The sequence below is a fragment of the Lepisosteus oculatus genome, chromosome 3 (assembly GCF_040954835.1).
Source record: "Lepisosteus oculatus isolate fLepOcu1 chromosome 3, fLepOcu1.hap2, whole genome shotgun sequence".
NCBI classification, from domain to species: domain Eukaryota; kingdom Metazoa; phylum Chordata; class Actinopteri; order Semionotiformes; family Lepisosteidae; genus Lepisosteus; species Lepisosteus oculatus.
In genome coordinates this window covers 2,688,747-2,711,860 of record NC_090698.1, presented here as the reverse complement: position 1 = coordinate 2,711,860, position 23,114 = coordinate 2,688,747, and the positions used below count along the sequence as shown (strand labels likewise).

The following is a 23,114-nucleotide window of genomic DNA, read 5'->3' as shown; positions in this document are numbered from 1 at the left end:
GCGGGCAGCCCCGTGTTTGTGCCTGCTCCTTCTGCTGCTCGGCCTTCTGTCGCGGAAACCCGGCTTCGTTGCGGTGTCGGGCCCGGCCGGGGCGCTGCTCTCAGAGGGGCACGGGTTTGTGAAAGAGCTGAGACTCCTGATCCCTGCGGGGCACGAGAAGAGCGCCCCTGGAGCCGCTGAGGGAGACGAGGACGTGTCCGGGGGGCCCCGGCCGGAGCCTGCGGGCCGCGGCTGGTCCTGGCGTGTTTCAGCGCTCCCCACACTCCCTGACACCGACGCTGTCGGACAAAACCACCCCTGCCACCACAGCAAGTACATATCTCTTTATTTCTTTTGCTGTTGCTGTTTTTTAAAATATTTTTGGGTTTTTTTTGTACACAAGTGAGCCGGAGAGACAGAAAGAGAGCGAATGACAGGCCTCTCCTCTCCGGATTTTATTTTTCACAGTTTGATTAAAAAACGAAGATGAGGAGGAGCTCGTCTCCCAGTATACAACAGACAGAGAGAGAGAAAAGGAGTGGGGTGGGTTGGTTTTGGAGGAGGGGGGGGGGGCAGTTGGCCTTGACCACAAAAATTGCACTTCCCACCCCCTCACGCACACCTTCTGCCCCTTCACCCTCCACCCCTCTTCCCCCCGTAAGCTTACAATGCAAAAGAAAATCGAAAACAGCCAGCCTTGACAATCAGAGAAGAAAATAAACATGGCCGACGGGTGCCCCTCCAGCTCCCAGCCGTGTGGGTCAGCGGTGGGCACCTCCCAGCTGCCAGGAGGCAAGGCCCCAGGTCTGACAGGAAATGGCACGGGGTCCCGCTCACCGGAGCACACACAGGAAATGGCACGGGGACCAGTGCACTGGTTGCACACAGGAAATGGCACGGGGAGCCAGCGCACTGGTTGCACACAGGAAATGGCACGGGGAGCCAGCGCACTGGTTGCACACAGGAAATGGCATGGGGAGCCAGCGCACTGGTTGCACACAGGAAATGGCACGGGGAGCCAGTGCACTGGTTGCACACAGGAAATGGCACGGGGCACCAGCGCGCTGGTTGCACACAGGGGAACAGCTACCAACTCTGAACGGCCACTTCTAGAAACTGTTCTTATAGCATCCTGGCCTCGCCTAAGAAAAAAATGAAAAAAAACTCCACAAAGGATTAGCTGCAATGGGAAGGGTTTCACAGTATTGGACTCTCAGTACGCTTCCCTGATAGGCTTTAGGGTTTAACTGTAATCAAAGGCGAAGCTGGGTTCCTGCAAGCCTGAGAGGGGATCTCCTCCTGCCAGTGACCTGGAGACATGAAGGGCTGCATTCATTAGACGTCTCTGGTGGGGGCAGAGGGGTGGATGATGCTAACTAACAGCCTGGGGAACCAGGACCGCCAGACTGGACTCAGCATCCTCCTCCAGGCAGATTCTCTGCAGAGCCGGCCGAGAGCCGGACCCCTGGTGTTGAACAGGGCGGTCAGAGCCAATGTTCCCTCTAATCCTTAATGGTTGGTGTGTGCCCAAATTTGAAGTTGTTCAAATGAAATTATTTTTTTTGTTAATATTGTCATTCTCATAGAAGCATAGAGATCCCAAAGACCGGGACAGCGACTCCACGAGCCCAGTCCTAGAGACTGAGTTTGGAGCGAGCAGGAGCAGGGAGGTACAAGACTCTGAGAGCAGAGATATCAATGATCGAGTAGCGATAATAACGCACACAACCGAGCTGGGCCCCTCCCAGCCAGTCTCATGTGGTCAATATAGCATTTTCCAATCAACGACCGCGTTTGTTTGATTATTATCATACTTTTTTGGTATTTTAATTTTTTGTGCGCAGTTCAGTTTCCTATGTTCACTGAATCATTTCACACTTAGAGGGAACATTGGTCAGGGCTCGTCCCAGGGCAGCGCCACCAGTTCCCTATGCTGTTTGAGCTCTCTATCTCCACCCCTCTCTGCTCTGCTTCCAGAGCGTTTTGCTCCAGCGCAAAAGTGCTCTTTTTTCCTCTCCTGGCACAGATCATACTTCACCCCCCACCCCTACATTTCCATTGCAGTAAAACCCACGGCAAACGACTGCTTTCTTGTTTCTGATGCTCACGGCATCCTCTGACTGTCCGGGCGGCTCCATTCTCTATTAATAAATTCAGAAAATGAGGAGAAAGTTCTGCTCGAGAGCAAGAAGCTTTGAAAATTCTCGTTTGTTAGTTTAAAAAAAAACAAATACAGTTAAACTGTAGCTAAAACGTCTTAACAGAGAGCAGTTCACAGCATAAAGAGTTCCAGAGGAGAGAGGGGCACCTTGCTCATTCACATGAACCCCCCAGAACCCCCTTGAATATGGAGGCTTCCCCACCTCAAGCATCCATCTCTTGGTCACTCTGTTTCCCACACCCACTACTCATTGTGTAAAGCAGTGATCAATTGGCATTGCAGTCTCAATATTGGGGTGTGGGCTCACCCCCCTCCTCCTCTCAAATGCTGGGCCGCAAATAGCGCCTCCATCAGTCACACATTCAACAGGAGGATCCCTCTGTGACCCCCCTGTGTTTAACACTGATTGGGACAGCCGGCAATGGAGCTGAAGACCTTATTCTGCAACAGTCAGTTTGCCCCAGTTTGCCCCACAGGTTGGGGGGGGGTGGCAAGGGGCTGGGGAGTGCCACACATCCCTCCTCCGTCTCTCGACAACCCCCAAAAAGACCCCCAAATCCCAGAAAAGGCTGGATGACGCTGGCCCAGCAAAACAAAAAGTGTGGTTTCCTTCAGAAGGGTCTCCCTGGGCAAGGTCAAGAATACAATCAAAATAATAGTAATAGAAAAACATAATAAAAAACAAATCAATATATACATCCACCTCCCCATACAGGTAATGAACACACCTGTCTTGGCACACCTGGCTGACCGCAGTGGAGTCTAGTTCTAGCTCTTCAAGGTGAACCAGCTGGACCCTAAGCCCCCTCCCCCACCCCCCCTCGGTCCTGAGCGGCCCGAGAGCTCTTTTACGATCGGGGCTGTGAGTGCAGGCAGTCTGGGTCGCAATGTCTCGGCGCCACTGTGGGCCACAGAAGCTGTAAGTGAAGAGAGAGGGGAGGTGAGAGACGGGCCTCTGGGGCGAACGTTCACACACAATGCTGGGGCATCACCACAGGGGGGCGACATTCACAGTCTGCGTCCATTAGCACCGCTGTTTCCCCTCCGCAGCAATGAGTCTGCAAAACTGTGGCACCTTGAGACTAGTAAGGGCTGAGAGGAGTCTGCGTCTCCACTTCTGTGGCATTCAAAGAGCTAGTTCTTTTATCATAACCCTCCAGCCCTGGTCCTGGAGAACTAGTGGCCAGATCGTCACCTCCACCAAATTACCTATGTAAAGGCTCCAGGACCAGGTGAAAAAACAACAGGAAATGACACGTCTCGCCCTTTGGATATCTGTGCGACGCGATTTACCCTCCCCCAGCAAACCACCTGTCATTAGCACTGTTTCAGAACGGGAAACTTCAGGCGCAACAGTTAGTCAGCAGGGAAAACGTGCCCCCGGGAGTTGAGCAGAGGACAAGCGAGAGGGTCATGCCCCTGGGGAGCAGGGAGACACTCTCAAGTGCTGTAAGACAACCTCAGATACTGAAGCTCAGCGCTGGGTCCTACACTCCTCGATCCCTCGCCGCCGCGCTGCCGGACGGCACATTCTGTTCCTTTTCTGACAGAGCGGCTGAGTCCTAGATTTTGCAGAAAGGAAAGGCCGAGCTCCCGCAGCTTTGCAAACTGGCAGGATCGCTCGGCTCAGTCCGAGCCGAGTTCGGCATCGGAATACACCAAGGTCAGCGAGATGTGCCATCACACGGGTTGGGTTTTATTTTTTTTGGTAATAACACTGTAAATGCTTTTAATAGACCAGCTCCCACTCCTTCTGGCAGGCCTCCCTGGTTCGGTGACCCTGCTCGGATGGGAGAGGGGTGTGGGCTGTGTTCACACTGTGTTGGCTCCGTTCAGAAACACTTCGTCAGCAGGAATGCTGCCCAGCGGATGGGCATCGTGGCACCAGGCCATCCGAATTGGCCGGCGTGCCAAACCGCACAGCTTCCAGCCGTGATCACAGCTACCGGCTTCACTTCGCGGGAGGAGCTGGATGCCGCCACTCCGTGTGGTGCCTGTCAGTACCCAGGCCTGTAGCTGGACACAGTGCCTTGACGTGTCTTGGCCAGCGTGCTACAAGCTCGCCAGGTGTGGCAATCAGACTCCCACTGCCAGGCTGGCTGAGTCCATCCCGAAACTCCTGTCGTCCAGCAAGCTGGGTGGACAGATATATACTGATATATATATACATTCACAAAACCTCTCCTTTTCTGCATCATCAAAGCCTGCAGCTGGTGAGTAAAGAGCTGGACCAGCTGGAGTCTGGCCTCTGCAGGCTCTCAGCAGTGCTCCTGCGAGGGGAGGAGACTTGGCAGTTCGTCTGGGTCCTGCTGAACTCCGCCTCCCTTTGACAGAAGCCAGAGCCCTGAAGGATTCCCCAGCGGAATGTGCAAGCCTGTTCCCTCGCTCGGGAAACACAGCTGGCACGGCTGCAGAAGGGCGACATCAAGGAGATGCGCTGTTCGCATTTCACATTTAAATTGCCCTCTTTTCTCCCTGTTCGTCGACAAAGCGAACAGTGGGGTTCGGGGTTTGCAGGAGCCCTTTGATTTACATTGACTCTTCTGACAAGTCTTTCTGAAAAGTGGCCACCACAGCACATCCGACCCACTTCCTGCACGACCCAGCAGCCCATCTCCCGGCCCCCATCCCACCATCTGCTTTTCAAAAAAATGGCGCCTTCTCAGGTTTTCTCGCTCCAGGTCAAAATGTGCAAAACATTCTCAATTTTTTCTTCTTCCTGTAAATAACCTCTAGCTAATATTCCTAAACTATGTTCACGGGAATATTTTTCTTCCATATCTACACTGCACTTTGCAAGATTCACTACTTTAAAAACCTTTATGGTTGCTTTCGGATTTTTTTTTGTGGATCCTGGAGCAACAACATGTTTGAAAATTCCTCCCATCAGTGTCTCGTGTAAGAGCAGAACAGCCTGAGCAGTTTGGCTCCGGGACGTTCGTGGGGGTTAATGCTGAAGCTGAGAGACACTCGGGCCAATCGGAACCCGGAATCAGGGAGCTGCCCTTCCAGAGGGAAGCCATTAGTCTTCAAACGGTCACATGTGATCAGGCAGAGCAGTGTGGGTCTGGGTGATTCAGATCAGCTGATCAATGCAGCCTCTTAAAGAAACCAGCTCAGTCAGTAACAGACAGTTCACATTCACCTGCAACGCTGCTTCCCAGATCGAGGCTTTGGGGCACCCCTCGGGGGGTTCCGGATTTAATCCGGAAGAGGCTCCCCTCAGAAAAACCAAAACTTCACTGCGGGGAGGAGCAGGGAGACAAAAAGAGCCCTCACCCCGTCCCATAACAAATCTTTCTATTATTCACGGCCGTCTTAAAGCTCGACTGATCCAAAATCTGGGTTACATCGTTGCTCCAAAAGGCTCAGTGGGGAATCTGGCTCAAAGCAGAAGGAAATGCGCCGGGGCTCCCATCTTTAGCCTCCAGTGGGTTTCAGGCTGATGAGAAGAGCCCCGTGCAGTTTTGATACAAATCCTGGACGCCTCACTAGAGAGCCAGGCACAGGTACCAGCTGGCTGCTGAGGCTTTAGATCAGTTCACAGGAGGTGTGCATTCCTGGCTGTAGGCAATGCACTGGAGTCCGGGAATCTGGAAGGACATGGGCTGTGTCCATTCGATCCCAGGGACTTTTTTTTATATGAGCGGAATAGCCACCAGCATGAGCAGGTGTTAACAGAAAGCATCAGAATGAAAGCCCCTGCTGAACTCTGACATCGCCAAGACCCAACCAACAAAAGGCACGTACATATGCCTCACCAAGATCAGCTGGCAGCGTGCAGAAACCTCATCTGCAGCAGACAAGTCCCAGAAAACGAAAGAGAGGGTAGGATACTTAGAACTGCATTTACATGGAGAATTTGTTCCCAATTTGTAAACAATTATCCTGTCCTTAAATGAAACCCCTTGCGATTGTATTTTGATTTATTAAACAGTCCCCTCATCTTTGATGGTGGAGACTTTCTCCCCTCCACCTAGAGAAAACTGAAGTGCCAGAGATCTGCTCAGAGAGCTGCCAAGTCATCTTGGGGAGGCGATACATATGTTGCCGGGGTTATAAAGGTGGTCCCTCCTTTGAGAAGGAGTAAGGCACCCGGCACTGCTGACACAGCAGCAGTGCACCAGGCCTGGAGCTCCCTCTGAGACACAGAGACTGGAGGCGACGGGGAGGAGCAGCAGGGCAGCCCACATACCCCCTGCCTGGTCTCAACATGGCAACCCAGTGCCCCCCCCCCGCCCACCTGGCCAGAGCATGCAGGCACATCCTGGTGTGCGCCAGGGGCAGGCAGGTCCAGTCTTTGCGTGCTGCATTTGTTTCTGGCTTCCATTCCATCTCAGACCTCAATGACCTAATTAAACCAATTAAGGGGGTTTAGAAGTCAGATCACCTGTGGCTTCCAGGTGTTAACCGGGCGCTGATTGAGGGGCAGTTCTAAAACCTCCTACACTCAAGGACTGGAGATGCCTGCTCCATCTGCAGGCTGTGCAAAGAAAAAGGGACCAGCTTTATATTCTCAAGGCATAAAACATTTATATAGATATTTATATCATTGCACAAATACAAACACATTGCTGGCTTAGGCAGTGAACAGCTGTTTGTTTTCCAGAGGATGGTCATGACCGTCCCCTTTTTACAAAAATAAAAGCAAACAGATTTGCGACCTGTTTTCAACAAATCCCCATCCGTTGACAAGAAGTAAATAAGTTAGACTATTTTAAACATTCACACTTTACATCCATTAAATGTATATATAATGTTCATGTATATATTTGTATTTTTTATACATAGGTATTTCTAAATATAAAAAGGTTTATAGTGCAAGATGTGCCTGAAGTTGCCCAAGAATAATAACAATTTAAAAAATAATATTATTAATAATTATAATAGTCATTATAATAACAAGAACAACAAGTTTCAAACAACCATGTGACGCTTCCCTGGGCGAAAGCAGTTTGTGCTCCTGGCGGTTTGTCACCTTCGAGCTCGTATTCACAGAAGAAAGATTCAGGATCTGCAAACTGAACATCTGCCGTGCCAAGACCACCTTCCCAAGCCCAGCCTCCCAGAAAGAAATCCAAGGAAAAGCGGCCGAGAGGCAGGCCGGCAGACCTCGGGGGGGGGGGGGGAATCCGAAAAACACCACCATCTCTCCTGAGCGATAGCGCCGCTCCACGAGCCCCACGAGCCCCAGCCTGCAGCCCGAAGCGCGGCCGCAGAAATCCCACCGAACAGAGTGGAGGCGGCAGAGGACAAGGGTTTCAAGGCTCGGATTCTTGCAGGAGCAAGGACAGGGTCTGGGCGGTTTTTCCAAACAAACTTTGGAAAGCAAACAGCAGCAAGTCACAATGCACCAGTCTGCTCGGAAAAGGAAAAAAAAAAAGAAATGGAAAAAAAAATCCCCATGACCGGTAAGTGAAGACCATCAAAGACAGCTGCAGTCCATCCAGACACGATTGAAATCATCATAAAAAAACACGTGAGAACTTGAGCACGAGGAAGAACGATGCACACTGAGCCAAACAGAGAGACTCCTGGGATGCGACAGGCATTGCAGGAAAGGTGGTTGGGAAGGTGGGACAGGGCCGGAGATCGCGGCTGTGTTATGCCATGACGCCTGTAAAACACCTTCACCGGTCTCCCGAGTCGCCCCCCCCCCCTCGAGTCTCACGCCTGGATTCATGTTCTGATTCTGGATTTTTGTTTCCAAAACCAGGTCCAGTTCACCGCCCCCCAGCCAGCGATTTGGGGATCTTGCACTTTTAATTTCAGTTCATTTTAACACCTCCCTCCCACACCACCGCCGCCACCACTGCCAGGGGGGGGGAACGCCCGTGAGCGATCGCGTTTATTTTATTTGTGCGGCTCCTGATCCCAAAGCGGACGAGGCGCGCTCAGTCGAAGTCCCACGAGCTGGAGGGGCCTGGAGAGGTCTCGGGGGCCGGCTTCAGACAGCGGGAGACAGAGAGAAGACAAAAAAAAACAGAGAGAAGGCAGCGCGGCGCCATTGAGAGTCGAAGCAGAACCGGAGGCGGGCAGATGGGGTGAGAGGGTGAGAGGCGAGGGGCGGTTTGTCGGATGGGTGGGTTTTTTTTTGTTGCTGTTGTCGTTTAGATGCACAGTCTGCGCCCAGACAACACGGAGAGGAGGCTGCACAGGCGGTCGGCGAGGGCGGGAGGCGCGCGCGCGGGGTCGCGGGTACGGGCGTGTGTGTGTGTGCGTCTGCGCCTGTGTGTGCGTGTGCGAGCGTGCGTGCGTGCCGGGGGCGGGGCTAATGCGATCACAGCGCGAGCAGTGACGGCGAGCTCAGGGAGTCTGAGGACTGATCGCTGCTGCTGTTCCGCTGGTTGGCGCTGACCCCGCAGGTCGAAGTTCCCTCTGGGTAGGTGAACACAAATGAAGATGTGTATGAGGGGTTTGCCACGCACGGGGCGCTCAGCACAGGCCCACTCTGGGCATAGAAAGAACTAGAAAAGGCTACCTCCGGCATCAGCCCGGGCTGCTGCTGTTGCTGCTGTTGCTCGCTGGGAGGGTGAGGGTGGGGGGGGTAGGCGGGGGGCGCGGGTGGCCCCGGCAGGTAGAAGGGGTCCTCCTTCATGCTGAGCCCCAAGATGGACACGGACGGCCCGGGCTGCTGCTGAGCAAGCTGGCCCTGGGGCGGCTCCTCCTCGTAAGGGATCTTGCAAGCGGGCTGATGGGCCACCAGCACGAACTCCAGCCGCTCCTTCTCCTTCTGCAGCTCCGCGATCTCCGCCTCCAGCTCCGCCTTCTCCTCTTCCAGCTGGTCCGTCTCCTGGGAGAGCGAGGGGGCAGGGTCAGGATTAGGGCTGGACGCGACTTTACTTTTGTGTCAAAAACAGCAGGACATACAGCAGGATGGATCCCCGTAACGCTTTTGCTCTGTGGGTGCTCTGGCAGGCACTGTCTGAACCTATGAGCCTATGTGAGCCACTGCTCACATCTCCCAGCCACAACGCTGTCAGTTTTACAAAGCAGACAGCAGACATGTTGCAGACAAGCTGGTCCAGTGGGCACCAGGACAGAAACAAGACTCCAGCTCCTCACTGCACTTCAGGCTCTTGCACAAATATTATACGTGAAGACACAGAAGCAAATGCCTGTTTTTGATACTGTTACCGTGGTCATAAGAAACTAATGCTTTCAGTTCTTGGGGTTTCAAAGCAAGTAGAAACAATGACTAGAAAACGAGGTGTTTCCTGAGCTCCTGGGGGTTGGAGAGGCCTCAATCAAAAGGAATATTCTGGTTTACCTTCATTTATCTTTCACTTAACATTAACTTTCTTAATTAAGTTTCTTGATAAATCATTAAGAGTCATCAACAGTCCAGAAACACAGGATAAAAAGAGGCAGAAGCAGGGAAACAGGGGAAACTCTGATTTCCTTCATAAGGAATCCCCAGATCAAAAACGTTCTTCCCAGGTTAGTGGATACGTGTTTAGAATATGGAGGTAGATTCCCATTCACGTTGGAGCAGCCTGATTTAAGGGAAGGGAGATCTGACACTAGACTGAATTCTGCTTTATTTAGGTGGTAGGTTTAACCCTCTTTTGTGGCCTGTAAGGCATTACATAGGATTTTTGAGTACTGGGTCTGAGTTTTTCTGGCAGGTCGTGATGCAGGCCTTATTGGCGCCTTGTTTCTAAATAGAGTAACATGTTAGTGTTTTATCATTGCATGTCATCTAGGTGTTATTATTGTTGTTAATAGTTTGTTTATTCCAGTTTATGCTCTTTTGCCAGAGTCAAAGCACTCAGGTGCCTCCAACGATACCAACTGTTCAGGTATATTTTGACATATTGGCACATCTATGACAATTGGCATCATAATAATGATTTATTTTCATTACTGATTATCCTGCTTGGTATTATAATGTTCCTAAACCCCTCTATCTGAAACACCCATCCATCTATTTTCTTAACCACTTTATCCAATACAGGGTCACAGGGGAGCTGGAGCCTGTCCCCTGGCAAGCAATAAGACCAAGGCAGATACACCCTGGACAGGACGCCAGTCCATCACAGGGCACACACAGACACACAGACACACAGACACCCCTAGGGCAATTTTCCTTGAAGCCAAATAACCTGCCAGCTTGTCTTGGGTCTGCGGGAGAAAACCCATGCAAACACAGGGAAGATATACAAGACAGCCCCCCGGGTGCAAAATTGAACTCAGGGCCCCACCACTGCGAGGCAGTAGCGCTAACCACTGTGCCACCGTACTGCCCTTGACCGGAGATATCGATGCGACTTCAGAATTCTGAAGGGGATTGAGGAAACCCCCCCAAACCTGTAATTTGTGTTCAGAAAGGGACCAAAGCAATTGGCAGGCACCATGCACCACCATGCCACCCACATCTGTAACAGTAACCTAATAATTCCTTACAAGACAGAACGCACGAAACATCAAGCTCCTGCCTGGGTTGACTCTTACAACAGGGAAGACCTGGACTGGCTCAGACTCTTACGGAGTGGGACTCTGTAACCCCAACATCTGTCCTGAACGACGGGGTGGTCATAATTGCACCAAGCCCCCCGAGAAGTAGCATGAGTGGGGTAACGTGCAGTGTTTGTTTTGCTCTCTCTTCAGCCTCACTCGAACCCGGGGTCACTCACCGACTGCAGCCTGTCGGTCAGCTCCCGCCGGCGGTTCCGACACTTGGCGGCTGCGAGCTTGTTCCGTTCGCGGCGCACTCGCCTCTTCTCTTCCTCCTCCGGGGTGAGCTGATGGGGGGGGCAGAGACAACGCGTTAATGAGACGCTGGCGCGTTCTGGGGGGGGGGTCACAGGGGTTCCCTTGGAGGCAGGTGACAGTAGCTGGAGATTGGGGGGAGAGGGGAGAGGGAGAGGGAGAGGGAGAGGAAGGCGGAGGAGGAGAGGGAGAGGGAGAGGGAGAGGGAGAGGGAGAGGGAGGGGGAGATGGAGAGGGAGAGGAAGGCGGAGGAGGAGAGGGAGAGGGAGAGGGAGAGGAAGGCGGAGGAGGAGAGGGAGATGGAGAGGGAGAGGGAGAGGGAGAGGAAGGCGGAAGAGGAGAGGGAGAGGGAGAGGGAGGCGGAGAGGGAGAGGGAGAGGGAGGCGGAGAGGGAGGCGGAGGCGGAGGAGGAGAGGGAGAGGGAGAGGGAGAGGGAGAGGGAGAGGAAGGCGGAGGAGGAGAGGGAGAGGGAGAGGGAGATGGAGAGGGAGAGGGAGAGGGAGGCGGAGGAGGAGAGGGAGATGGAGAGGGAGAGGGAGAGGGAGAGGAAGGCGGAGGAGGAGAGGGAGAGGGAGAGGGAGATGGAGAGGGAGAGGAAGGCGGAGGAGGAGAGGGAGATGGAGAGGGAGAGGGAGAGGGGAGAGGGGAGAGGGAGAGGGGAGAGAGAGAGGGGAGAGGGGAGAGGAAGAGGGAGAGGGAGAGGGAGAGGAAGGCGGAGGAGGAGAGGGAGATGGAGAGGGAGAGGGAGAGGGAGAGGAAGGCGGAGGAGGAGAGGGAGAGGGAGAGGGAGATGGAGAGGGAGAGGAAGGCGGAGGAGGAGAGGGAGAGGGAGAGGGAGATGGAGAGGGAGAGGGAGAGGAAGGCGGAGGAGGAGAGGGAGATGGAGAGGAAGAGGGAGAGGGAGAGGAAGGCAGAGGAGGAAAGGGAGAGGGAGAGGGAGATGGAGAGGGAGAGGAAGGCGGAGGAGGAGAGGGAGAGGGAGAGGGAGAGGGAGATGGAGGGGGAGGCGGAGGAGGAGAGGGAGAAGGAGGCGGAGGCTGAGAGGAAGAGGGAGGCAGAGAGGGAGAGGGAGAGGAAGGCGGAGGAGGAGAGGGAGAGGGAGAGGGAGATGGAGAGGGAGGCGGAGGAGGAGAGGGAGAAGGAGGCGGAGGCGGAGGCGGAGAGGAAGAGGGAGATGGAGAGGGAGAGGGAGATGGAGAGGGAGGTGGAGGAGGAGAGGGAGAGGGAGAGGGAGGCGGAGAGGGAGAGGGAGAGGGAGGCGGAGAGGGAGGCGGAGGCGGAGAGGGAGATGGAGAGGGAGGCGGAGGAGGAGAGGGAGAAGGAGGCGGAGAGGGCGAGGGAGAGGGAGGCGGAGAGGGAGAGGGAGGCAGAGAGGGAGAGGGAGAGGGAGGCGGAGAGGGAGAGGGAGGGAGAGGGAGAGGCAGGACTCACCGATTCATCGCGAGTGCGGCGGGTGCGAGTGCGGGTGGGGCGGCTGGGCCCGGGGGTGTCTGCGCTGGGGGGCGTGTAGCCGGGGCCGGAGTAGCTGGGCCCCGGCATGTCGTAGGGGTCCATGAGCGCCTGCTGGGATGTGGCGGGAGCAGAGGTGCTCTGGCTCTGTGCCACGGAGGAGATGAGGGTGGGCTGGACCAACCACTGCAGGTCCTGGCTGGTGGTGATGGCCGTCACGGTGGGCACGAAGGAGCCTGGCATTTCCAACGCTGCCGCCGCCGCACACTCCTGGAGACAGACACAAGGGGGCGCCAGGTTAGGCCTCCACTGCACAGAGATACAGGGCAGAATTCCATCAGTTTAGAGCGTCATTAAAACACAGCACACACACTATCAAGGGCCCAGCAAGCGGCTGTCCAATTCTCCAAAAGTGTGCAATTCTGTATCACCGGATTTGCACTTTGCACAGCTGTCCGTATCCATTGCAGAGCCTCAGCTGGGTAAACACCCCAGCCTGTCGCTTTCTTTTTTCTTTCCCAATGAACGCGATGCCTCTTTGGAGGCCGACCCCGAATGGGCTGCATTAGTAACACACACACCCACAAAAAAAAAATCAACTGACCATTCCAACCCGAGAAAGTGTTTTCAAGAGTAAACTACGTTTCACCTCGGAAGATCCTACAATCCTGCAAATTCCCACCCACCGGTGGGATCGGCGACCCTGCGTGCGTGACAGCGAGACGAGAGGTGCACTGGAGCAACAGGCACCACCATCAAGCAGGAGGAGCGCAAGACAGGCTTATTGAGGACAGAGACGTGTGGACAGGTGATAACTAGAACTGAAGCACAGGCTCTTTTTACTTCCTAGAGTAACTGGGCCGAGGTTAGAGTAGGCAGAAGTAAAAAAGAGGAAAACAAAAAAAACATTTTGGCTGTGGACTGTTGTTTGGGATGTTCAAGTGTGTGAATTATAATGTAAATGTGTCTTTCAGAGCTGTGGTGACTAATATCTGTGAGGAAGCAACCGTTATTAATTAGGAGAGCCGTAATCAGCCGGAGCAAATTAATATCCAGTCCCAAAAGGCACAATTAGTGCTTGCTTTCAGTAAAGCCCTGAAAGGTGATCCTTGTAAAATACACAAGTATTTTTACCTTTCATAATCATAGAGATCGGAAGCTAAGAATACAAAGTGTGTTTTTAGACGGTTGTTTCTTAATATCGTGAAATATTACTTATTGTGCATATTTCCTCCAATTACGATATTCATTTACTGGACTCCTAACCTTGAATAGATAGTTATTATGCGACGCTTTGTGTAAAAAACAAGTTAATATTTTCCCAGTCAAATGCAAGAAGTCCATTTTTATGGTGCTCTGTGTTGTGTATCTCTTTTTCCCCGAAACAACGGACGACAGCGGTAAAAATAGGCACTTATACGACGTTGCAAAAGTAAAATTAGAAGCCCCTAATATATCTAGAATCTGGGCTTAATTTAGCTCACAGGCGATTACATTGTATTACAATATGATTAATATTCAAGCAAGCCTCTCTTGCGCTCCTACGAATGACAGCACACGCCACGTGGGGGAGGGGGAGGCGCTGCTTTGAAGCCCCCGTTACAGCCAATCAGAGCTCACCTCCTCCTCCGCTCCCCCCCCGTGTTCCCCTTAGCAACGCGACGTAACACTCCAAAATAGAACGCGTCGACGTCACTGACAGGGCTGCCGAGAGAGGACCGTGCAGGCGAGGGAGGGGCTTGGCGGGTGCGTGCCAAGCGTCAGTCGGAGAGTTCCGAGCCCGTCATCCGTTACGCAGCGCTGGAAACCTACCGCGCCGCAGCCGGCTTGCTCGGCCGGCGGCTGACTGGCTTTCCATCCCCGCAAGATGAAAGCTGTCCGAGCGCCGGAGAATCGCTAAAAAAAGACGCCTTCGCAGCTCGACGCGGAGAGAAACCAGCTTCCGGTGTTTTGCTTGAGGAACACGGAGAATTGCGGGTTTCTCTCTTGGTGTGCGTGTGTTGGGGGGGGGTTCAGAGAACCTCTGTGGGCACGGAGCAGCTTCAGCGTCTGCTCCGACATCCCTGGCACGGTACTAGACGGTGCTCTCGGTCTGCTTTCTAGTTTGTCGGCTGCCCGGGTCCGGACAGCAGTTTTAGCGTTAGTTCATAAACACGCTGTCAAAGCGCGGCTTCTGCGTTTTTCTACTAGGCTACTGCAAGGGTACAGAAACGAGTCGCTGTCACATCGTCTATTTTATGTTAAAATACACACACACACACACACTCTTCTAGAATCTGCAATGCCCCTTAAAAAATCGGCTTGACTTACTTGGGGAGCAGCGGTGGTCGGTGGGCTCCCGAAGGAGTCCACGGAGGACAGGTACTGGGACTCGGCCGAAGGAGACGAGCTGCCGCGGGAGCCTGAGTCGAAGTCGCCGGGGAACCCCTGGAACATCTCCCCGCCTGAGCCGAGAGACCGGTGCGTCCGTCCCCGCGGAGCCTCGGCAGCCCTGCAAAGCCGCCGGCCAGCACACACAACACACACAAGGGCAGGCAGGTGGGGTTAGCGAAAGGTCACAGCTCGCTCGCTCTTGCTCCGAGACAGGGCAGCGCGGAGGATGGTCTGGCAAACAGGACGGTCACCCTCTACAGGTGCACCCAGACTGCCCCTAACTGCACGCTAGACAGCGCACTGGGAAACACAGCTGTCATTTTCTACCGCGCCACGAAAACAGTAGGAGCACGAATCAGACTACGGAGCGCAACACGTCCCTCTCTACATGGTGCAGATAGGATACGATTAAGACGCACAAGGCGGCAGTCGCCAGTGCCTCCAAACGCAAGCCGGTATAAATACACGTGCTTAAATGTCACCGCGGTTCGAGCAGGAGAAACATGACATTTTTATGAATGCCAGAGTTACTCAAGCATGTGAAATTCCTGGTGTAAATGAAAGATATGGAAACACCGCTCGTGGCGTTGGCTCCTTAGTAGCCCGCTCTTCCCGGACGGTTCAGTTAGACGACAAGCGGGGCTCTCACCTGTTCTGATCTCCTGGCCGGTGTCCTTCAGATGCAACGATCGTCCCCCCCAGTGAAAACACAAGTCCCAACAACCAATCCGTGCGGTTTCCTTGTTTTGAATTACTCCGGGTCCCCGAGCCCTTCCTTTATAAACTCCTGGTTGTTTAGCAGGTAGAATCCATGGGTTTTCCGGTAGAAATGGTGAATGTCGTTTAAAAAAAACAACAACGCAAAGAACAAACACACAAAGAAACAGTACTAAAAACACCGCTCTGCGTGTTACTGGGGTTGGTAGTAAGATCCTCGCAGCGGAGCAGCTTCTTGTCTTTATGAATGAAACGAACTCAACGCGCGGCATTGTAAACTAGGATTTCCTAGTCCCGCCCTCGGAGTTCCGATGACGTACGTGCCCATATATGGGGTTGTCTAGTCTGTGTTTTTGTTTGGTATCCTAGCAATGACGTTTAGGGATTCCCTCTCCCACAGAAATCGCATTGGCCTTGTAGGCTGTTAATAATAGAAACTTTTACTATCAGCGCACCGATTCGGATTTGAGAGGAGAATCTCGCACAGGTTCTTGTAACCTGTGCAGGGGAGATTTTTTCTAGATTACAAAGGAAAATCGTACCAAACGAGACAGCGTACAGCCAACCCGATTTCTGTCCGTCACAGCAGTAAATACAGTTTCTCAGAAACTAAACGACATTATGCGCTGTGCTTATGCTACACGTTAGATCTTGGCAAGGTCTCTTGGGTTGGTTCCGAGAAAAAAAGAAATGACAGAAGCCGAGTGCAAGAACGCACCACAAAAATCTACCTCTAATGTAAAATACGGCGAAATTCCGTTTTATCAAACCGCCGCCGTGTGCCTGCAGACACATTTTGAACCTGTCCAGTCCCTTACTTGATCTAGTAAGTTAATGCAAAAAAGCAGCCTCTGCATTCAGAACATTCTGAAAGAGCTATTGTCTTGCTTGCTAACCAGCATTGATAGATATACATATTGTTTTCTATTGCATAATCAATTTTATAGTTTTATAATGCATTAAAAAACAGACAATGTTTCGACGGCTGTTTGCAAACAGAGGTTACGGCCGATTGCACACCGCTCCACAGCCGCTCAAGAGGCCGTTTTCGAAGCGTTAAGTGCTCCTCGTCTCTCCCTGTTACGAAACCGGGCGGACCCCGTCAGCCTCGTCGCGCACACAGACAGACTCTGTGCAGGCTCGCACGAGAACACGCCTCGAGCAAACTGAGGAAAGTGCCTTGAACTTTCTCGGGGACACGCCCTGCGGATTCCCCGGCGCCTTGCGAGCCGCGAGCCCGCAGGAAGAACGGGATTCTCGCCCCGGCAGGATTCAAGGCAGAGAGGGGGCTCGGCGGATGAGGCGAGATTGAACCCGCCCGCTAGCTTCAGCTGGTGTCGAGCTGAAACGTAGGTATGGTCCCTGTATCGCTGTGAGCAAATTAATTTAACATCGTATTATTAATATTATTATTATTATTATTATTATTGATATACGCAAAATCATCAATCTCCATTTTCAAAATGGGCCTTTTAGGTTTCCAGCACAAGACGTTACGTTACAATAATTTTACTGGAACGTCAACGAGGTCCATTTTTATAGAAATAAAAACACATCAGCGGTCTCGCTGTTGTACTTGTATCGTTGTACTTGCAATAAAAATCTGTGAAATGTGTAGAATCGTGCGATTGTTCAACTGAAACTGAAACAACACTATTTAGAGGCTGAAGATCCCTCACCGGTCATCACGCGCGCTTGTGTCGCGAGGTGCGGAGACACGCGACGCCTGTTCTCCCGCTCCGCAGGGCGCGCGGCCCCGAGCCCCGGGGTTGGAGCGAGCCAGCCCGGCTTTTTGCATGTCAGACCAGTTGCGTTTAGGTGTTCGTCAGCTTCAAGGCTGTGTGTCTGTTCTTACTGGCACGACCCTGGTTCTTTGTCGCCTGCCACCGTCCTCTTTTACATCTTTATTGTTTTGAAAAACAAAATAGAGTTGAAAAATAACCCCCCGCAGAGGTGACTGTATGACATTTTTATACATGCAACTGGGAAGGCACAACGGTATCTGCTATGGGCTGTAGGGCGTTTGTTCCATGATTTAGAAAAACAACAACTGTGCGGTATTATCAGTGATGCTGCTTTTATAATACGGCGTGGCTATTGGAAGACCTGCGTTTATAACACAGAACCGGCGGGGCTCTTGGAAGACCTGCTGCACGAGGCCGCGGAAGCGCTTCGAGCCCAGGTGCGCGAGGCAGCCTCGCGCTGTTGACATTCCTCGGCCAGGCGGGGTCACGCGCCGGGGGAAGCCGGGCGGAGGGAGACACCGCAGCGCCGAGGGAGTCCCGGGGCGGGATCTGCAAGAACACTCTCAGAAACGTCTGCCGTCGGGGCAGAAGGGCTGAACCGCCACGAGAGAGCCAGAGAACAACAACACGGTGCTTCTGACAGCAGCAACTCACTCGACCACAGATTACAGGTTTTACGCAGCGGTAACTTTCGCCGCCAGACAGCTGCAGAACGCTGTTTTAATCTCCTCCGTTTCCTGTTCCCACACTCGCTACCTAGACAGGCCGGCTGGGGCCCGTTCTCCCCTGTCTGGGGTAGCTGGTCGTTCTGCTCCCGACAGCATCGCACCCGCAACGTTTCAATCGAGTACGAAAACCGAACAGCCTCTCCGCCCTCTCGCAACCAGCGCGTCACCCCTGCCAGAGGAGAAAAGAGGCCAGACTCGCAAGACTGCGCTAGCCGGAAAAAAAAAACAAACAAATGAATTTTAACTGAAAACTCCCACAAAATACGGTCATGCCTAAAACACAGCAAAGGTAAAAAGATGCCCTTCTTATCATCGAAGAAACAACGCGTTTTATCTAAAGGTTTCAAAACAAGCGCCAGGCGTCAAGCGCTCGTCTGTAACCTAAGCGTTCACAGAGTGGGATTTCTCACAGTCAGCATGGTAGCGGACAGCACGAAACTATTAACGTGCTCGGCCTAGCGAGAAGCGACCCGTGTTCGGAAGATCCTACGACTTAGCGTAACTCTTTCAGAACCAATAACGTTCCGGGTTTGTTCGTTGGCCGGTGTTTGTATTAAGAGGTTAATGTCGTGCAGTCCTCATCAACAGGCCTGTCTCACGCAGGTACTGTACGCTGTTGGCATATTGACAACAGAAAACATGTCTACAGCATCATTTGGCAATCAGAGCGTGTATTTCATTCCATATATCTTCATGAAAATGCTCACATGAGTTTTGCCAGCACTAGGCCTGAAACAAGGTCAAGCATTGACTCGTGAGAAGAAACTGGAAGTCAGACGAATGAGTTCATGGAGGATACAGGGGGCCAAAGCGCATTTTCGGAGCGGCATTTTAAATATAGACAATTTTTGTACTGCACCAATCAATACATTTCTGTGGGGAGACGTTTAAACCTGTCTTTTTTTCAAACAAAACTGCTTCCGCACATCGCTTAGCTCGGTGCAGTGACAGCTCACTGCTGTAATAACGTCGCTCCCCACCACTAACACTCCTAAAAACGAAGTGATTCATTGTTGCTGTATTGTATGAATCTTGTGTCCGACAGAGCAGGGGGCGGGTGTGTGTGCGTGTGTGAGAAATGTCGTCCCAACGCCGCAACGAGCCGAGTGTAACGGTGCGTACAACCGGCAAGTGGACTTACTCAGCAGAATGATGTCACGCCGAGGAACGTACAGTTCCGTATTCGTTTCGTCGGGGTGAGTAATCCGGCCGGACACGACTCGCGAGCAGAACAGCCGCTCCGACAACCCCCCGCGCACACGGCTCCGAACCCCGCGCGCTCCAGGCCGGGCCAGTCCACGTCAGCCGCGTGCCGTGCCATGCACTCTGGGATTGCCACAGTTCCCACCAGTTCTGCTGCGCAGGTATGATTCCACGACTCGCTCGCTCGCTCTGCTGCCTCCCAGTGCACCCAAATCTACGCAGTTTAATTTTTACTACGGACTGCTCCGCGATGCATGGTGTACCCTTGACACACGCACACCCCGCACGCTGCGAAGACAGTCCAGCGACATAAGCGGCTGTGAAATGGATGAGTAACTACAAAAAAAAAATCAGTGTTGCTCAGTGTCGCAACATATATTGAAAAGGTGATCAAATATTTTAAGTGTAAAATAAAATGTTCTTAATTACTGGTTTTCTGAGCGGGATTTAGGATGACGCTCTATACAAATGTGCGTGTACATTTATATATTGACATCGTTTCGGTGTAGCCGTTAAATTCACAAGGGAAACAATCTAAGCGACTGAACTGAACTGAATCAATGCTTGTCAATCCACCAGCCCGTTTAGCAGTGCCTGTCCGAACCGTGGTATAGGAAATGTTAAACTGTACTCGTGTGGAGTCTTCATACGCCACATGCACGGAGCAATACTCTCTTAAGCACGGATCTTGCGCCTCACGTGACAACTCCGCAGCCCTGACCTGCCACGCAACTTGTTTTCACTTTTTAGTATCGCGCTTATTTAGCTTTGTTGTTGTACTTTGCGTCGGTTCCTGATTAGTCTCCGTACAAAAATATACAAAAGAATGCTACTTCCTCTTTTCTTCCCTGCTACCCCACGTGGTATCTACCACGGCCTGTGTACACAACGTTCCGTCGCCTTGGAGACGCCGTTCCAACACGCATACGTCACGACGCTCGATTGGTTTTTGTTTTCGTGACTTGGCAACCAGTTTCCGTAGGAACCAACACGAGGAGGGGCCTCTCGAGGCTGAGTGACAGCTGCAGCTCGCAGGAGTTCTTCGAGGGAAGTCTAGAACAGCAGCACATACACGAATTTTCTTCATTAACTTTTATTACCTAGACACCAGGAGGTCACTACTTTTACAAGTGACACATGTGTAATTAAAATAGGACTTCACCTTTATTCGATAACCATGCATTCAATCGGTAATATTTAGATGTCCGTTCGATGTGCAGCGCTGCGTTGTCACTATCTACAAAATACTGCTTGTTGTTTATTTTGATCCCATCAGACATTACCATTACGTTTACGGTATTTAAAGATACCTGTATTACGCTCCGTCCTGCACGGGGGAAATATTCTCCATGCTGTCCAGTCATATCGCACGCAAAACAATCCCGTTTCACTAAGACATACGGCTAAGTTTGCACAAGTATTAATAAGGCTACCTCAATAATAGCAGTTATAAAAAGGGAGTTGCATTAAGTATGTATTAATATGGATGCTGCACATTGGTGGTGATGGAGGGGAGTCCCCATTACCTGTAAAGTGCTTTGAGTGGAGTGTCCAGAAAAGCACTATATCAGTGTAAGCAATAATAATAATAATAATAATAATAATAATAATAATAATAATAATAATAATAATAATAGTAATAATATTTTAATTAAGAGTTCATTAATATTCTCCAGTATTATGCATACTGTGTCTAAAACACAAGAATAGTTTAAATCTTTTAACTGTTAGTGCATTAATAATTAGTGCATTTGAAGAAGTCATTTTGGGTCCCCGGTGGTTTGGTCCTGGTTAATTAGCTGTGGAACCTAGTTTCCACAGGCAGAGAGAAGGGGGAGGTATTCAGTGTTGCACAGGCCTGTGAACCCAGGTCTGTGCGACACTGATATACCTCCCCCCACTGATCTTTCCGGCGGTGGCCTAGGGAGACAGCCCCTCAGGAGAGCAGACACCACATGGTTGTGCCCCTCCGACTGTCCCACGATCTGCCCCACAGTCCTCTCCCTCCAGGAAGTGTCCCCCATGAAGAAGAAAAGCATGAGCTCCTCTGCTCCTGTGGACGAATGCCCCTTGTTCACACAGAGCCTGAGAAAGAGACACGAGCACCTGTCTGTGAAGAATGCACTTGAAATGATTCTTAAAATAGCACCCCAAGAAATGTGACACTTTCAAACTTTGCGCATTGTGCTTTTTGAAACCCTGACCTCAATCTCAAGAGGGCTGCAGCCCCAGTTTCTCCCCTCTGGTCCCCCAAGCCTGGGGTCCCCCACTCCCGGCTCCTCTCGGCGGAGAGACGACCCCTCTTCCCTGCGTCATCAGGCCCTTCCTCCGAGGAAGACAAGCTCTGCAAGAGAGCTTTTCAGCGTGTTGCACTTGAGAGAACGGTAAAAGGAAGGAGGGCTCCCCGGCATTTGAACAGTGAATCTGAACCCCAGCACTGACACAGCGGAAGAACACCACCTGGAGATTGCAGGTTCAAATCCGGGCTGTATTGTCCTGTGGCTGTGGCTGGTTGGTAGACATAGAAAGATAGTGCATGCCCCTGTTGTTGACTGAGTGCAGCATGCAGGGCTCAGGGGTTGGGGGTTAATAATATAATAACAATTCCTTACACTTCTATAGCTCTTTTCTGGACACTCCACTCAAAGCGCTTTACAGGTAATGGGGATCCCCTCCACCCCCACCAGTGTGCAGCCCCACCTGGATGATGCGCCAGTACTCTCCCCACACACCAGCTCTCAGTGGGGAGGAGAGCAGAGTAATGAAACCAGTTCAGAGATGGGGATTGTTAGGAGGCCATGACTGGTAAAGGCCAGGGGGAAAAACACCCTTATATTTTTAATGACCACAGAGAGTCAGGACCCTCGTTTTACATCTCATCCAAAGGGCAGCACATTTTTACAGTCTAGTGTCCCCGTCACTATACTGGGGTGCTAGGACCCAGACTGCAGGATGAGCGCCCCCTGCTGGCTCCACTAACACCTCTTCCAGCAGCAGCCTCAGTTTTTCAGTAGCACCTGAGTTGAAAACAAGAAAAGCATCGTCACAGGGGTCTCGCCTGGCACCCCACGCTTCAGGGCGAGACTACTGCAACTCTTTCAAGGAATTAGAGAGTATGCTTTAATAAGATAAGATAACTTTATTGGCCATATACAATCTCTTGCATTAGGAATCTGTCTTTTCGCATACCCCAGCTTGCTCTCCATGAAACACACAGACAGGGAGAGAAGCTTGGGGTCAGAGTGCAGGTTCAGCTATTTTTACAGCACCCCTGAAGCAGTTGGGGTTAAGGAACCTCAGGGGCCCAACAGTAGGATTCCTCTGTCAGCAGCGGGATTTGAACCGGCAACCTTCCAGCCACAGTGCCACCACTCCACCCACTCCCATGCTCTGGGACAGCTCGACCTATTTTATATATAATAGGTCTAAAAATGTTGAAGTGCACTGCAGTCCTGTTTTCAGAGGTGATTCATGCTATTATCATGAACTGCTGCTGCAAAGTTTTAGTTCTTTTCTAAAAAAAGCTCACTGCTTTCTTGCGGAAATGGGGACTTCTTTTGTGAAATACTTATATGTGTTTTTCATGTTTACGCTCTGTTCAGTTTTTTAGTTTTCCTGTGGGAAAAAAAGGCCGCAAAATAAAATCAGGAAAAACATCCGAGCCAGGGTATCAGCCGCCCGCCATCGCTTCCTCGCGCAAAGCCATATGAAGAATGAAACCACCTGATTGGTCCGTTGGAGCCATTGCAACCTGCTGATTGGTTTCGGCAGGCGGGGCGGGGGCGGGACTTCCTGCCGCTGGCCAATCGGGGAAAGGGTGGCTCTGCCTGCTTCAGCACTGCCAGACGGCGCTTGTTATGGTTACTTACAGCTCAGCGTCCCCATCACCCCCCCCCAACAGGAAAAGGAACCGGCTGCTGCTGCTGTCGTCGCTCTAGGCAAATGAAGCGAAGCGTTTGTGTGGTCGCGGCCGTCGGAGAGCAGGAGCTCGGGGGGGGGGGTGAGCGAATGGAAACTGTGCAGAAGCGCAGCGCGTGGCCCCCCGCG

General features: G+C 52.1%; 1 protein-coding gene across 4 annotated transcripts; it reads right to left on the bottom strand.

Moving 5' to 3' along the window:
• Positions 1-308: 308 nt before the first annotated feature.
• fosb (FBJ murine osteosarcoma viral oncogene homolog B) lies at positions 309-16,753 on the bottom strand. Of its 4 annotated transcripts, none has more exons than XM_069187816.1 (6): positions 15,324-16,753; positions 14,612-14,792; positions 12,284-12,610; positions 10,777-10,884; positions 8,622-8,933; positions 309-3,057 (listed from the first exon to the last, which is right to left on the bottom strand). In XM_069187816.1, the coding sequence occupies exons 2-6, from the start codon at positions 14,735-14,737 to the stop codon at positions 2,989-2,991; spliced, it is 942 nt and encodes a 313-aa protein (XP_069043917.1). In that variant the 5' UTR covers positions 14,738-14,792; positions 15,324-16,753; the 3' UTR covers positions 309-2,988. The 4 variants fall into 4 exon arrangements, with proteins under 4 accessions (XP_069043917.1, XP_069043915.1, XP_069043913.1 ...); XM_069187814.1 differs by having other exon boundaries at positions 309-8,518; positions 15,324-16,750; XM_069187812.1 differs by having other exon boundaries at positions 309-8,933; positions 15,324-16,748.
• Positions 16,754-23,114: the final 6,361 nt, after the last annotated feature.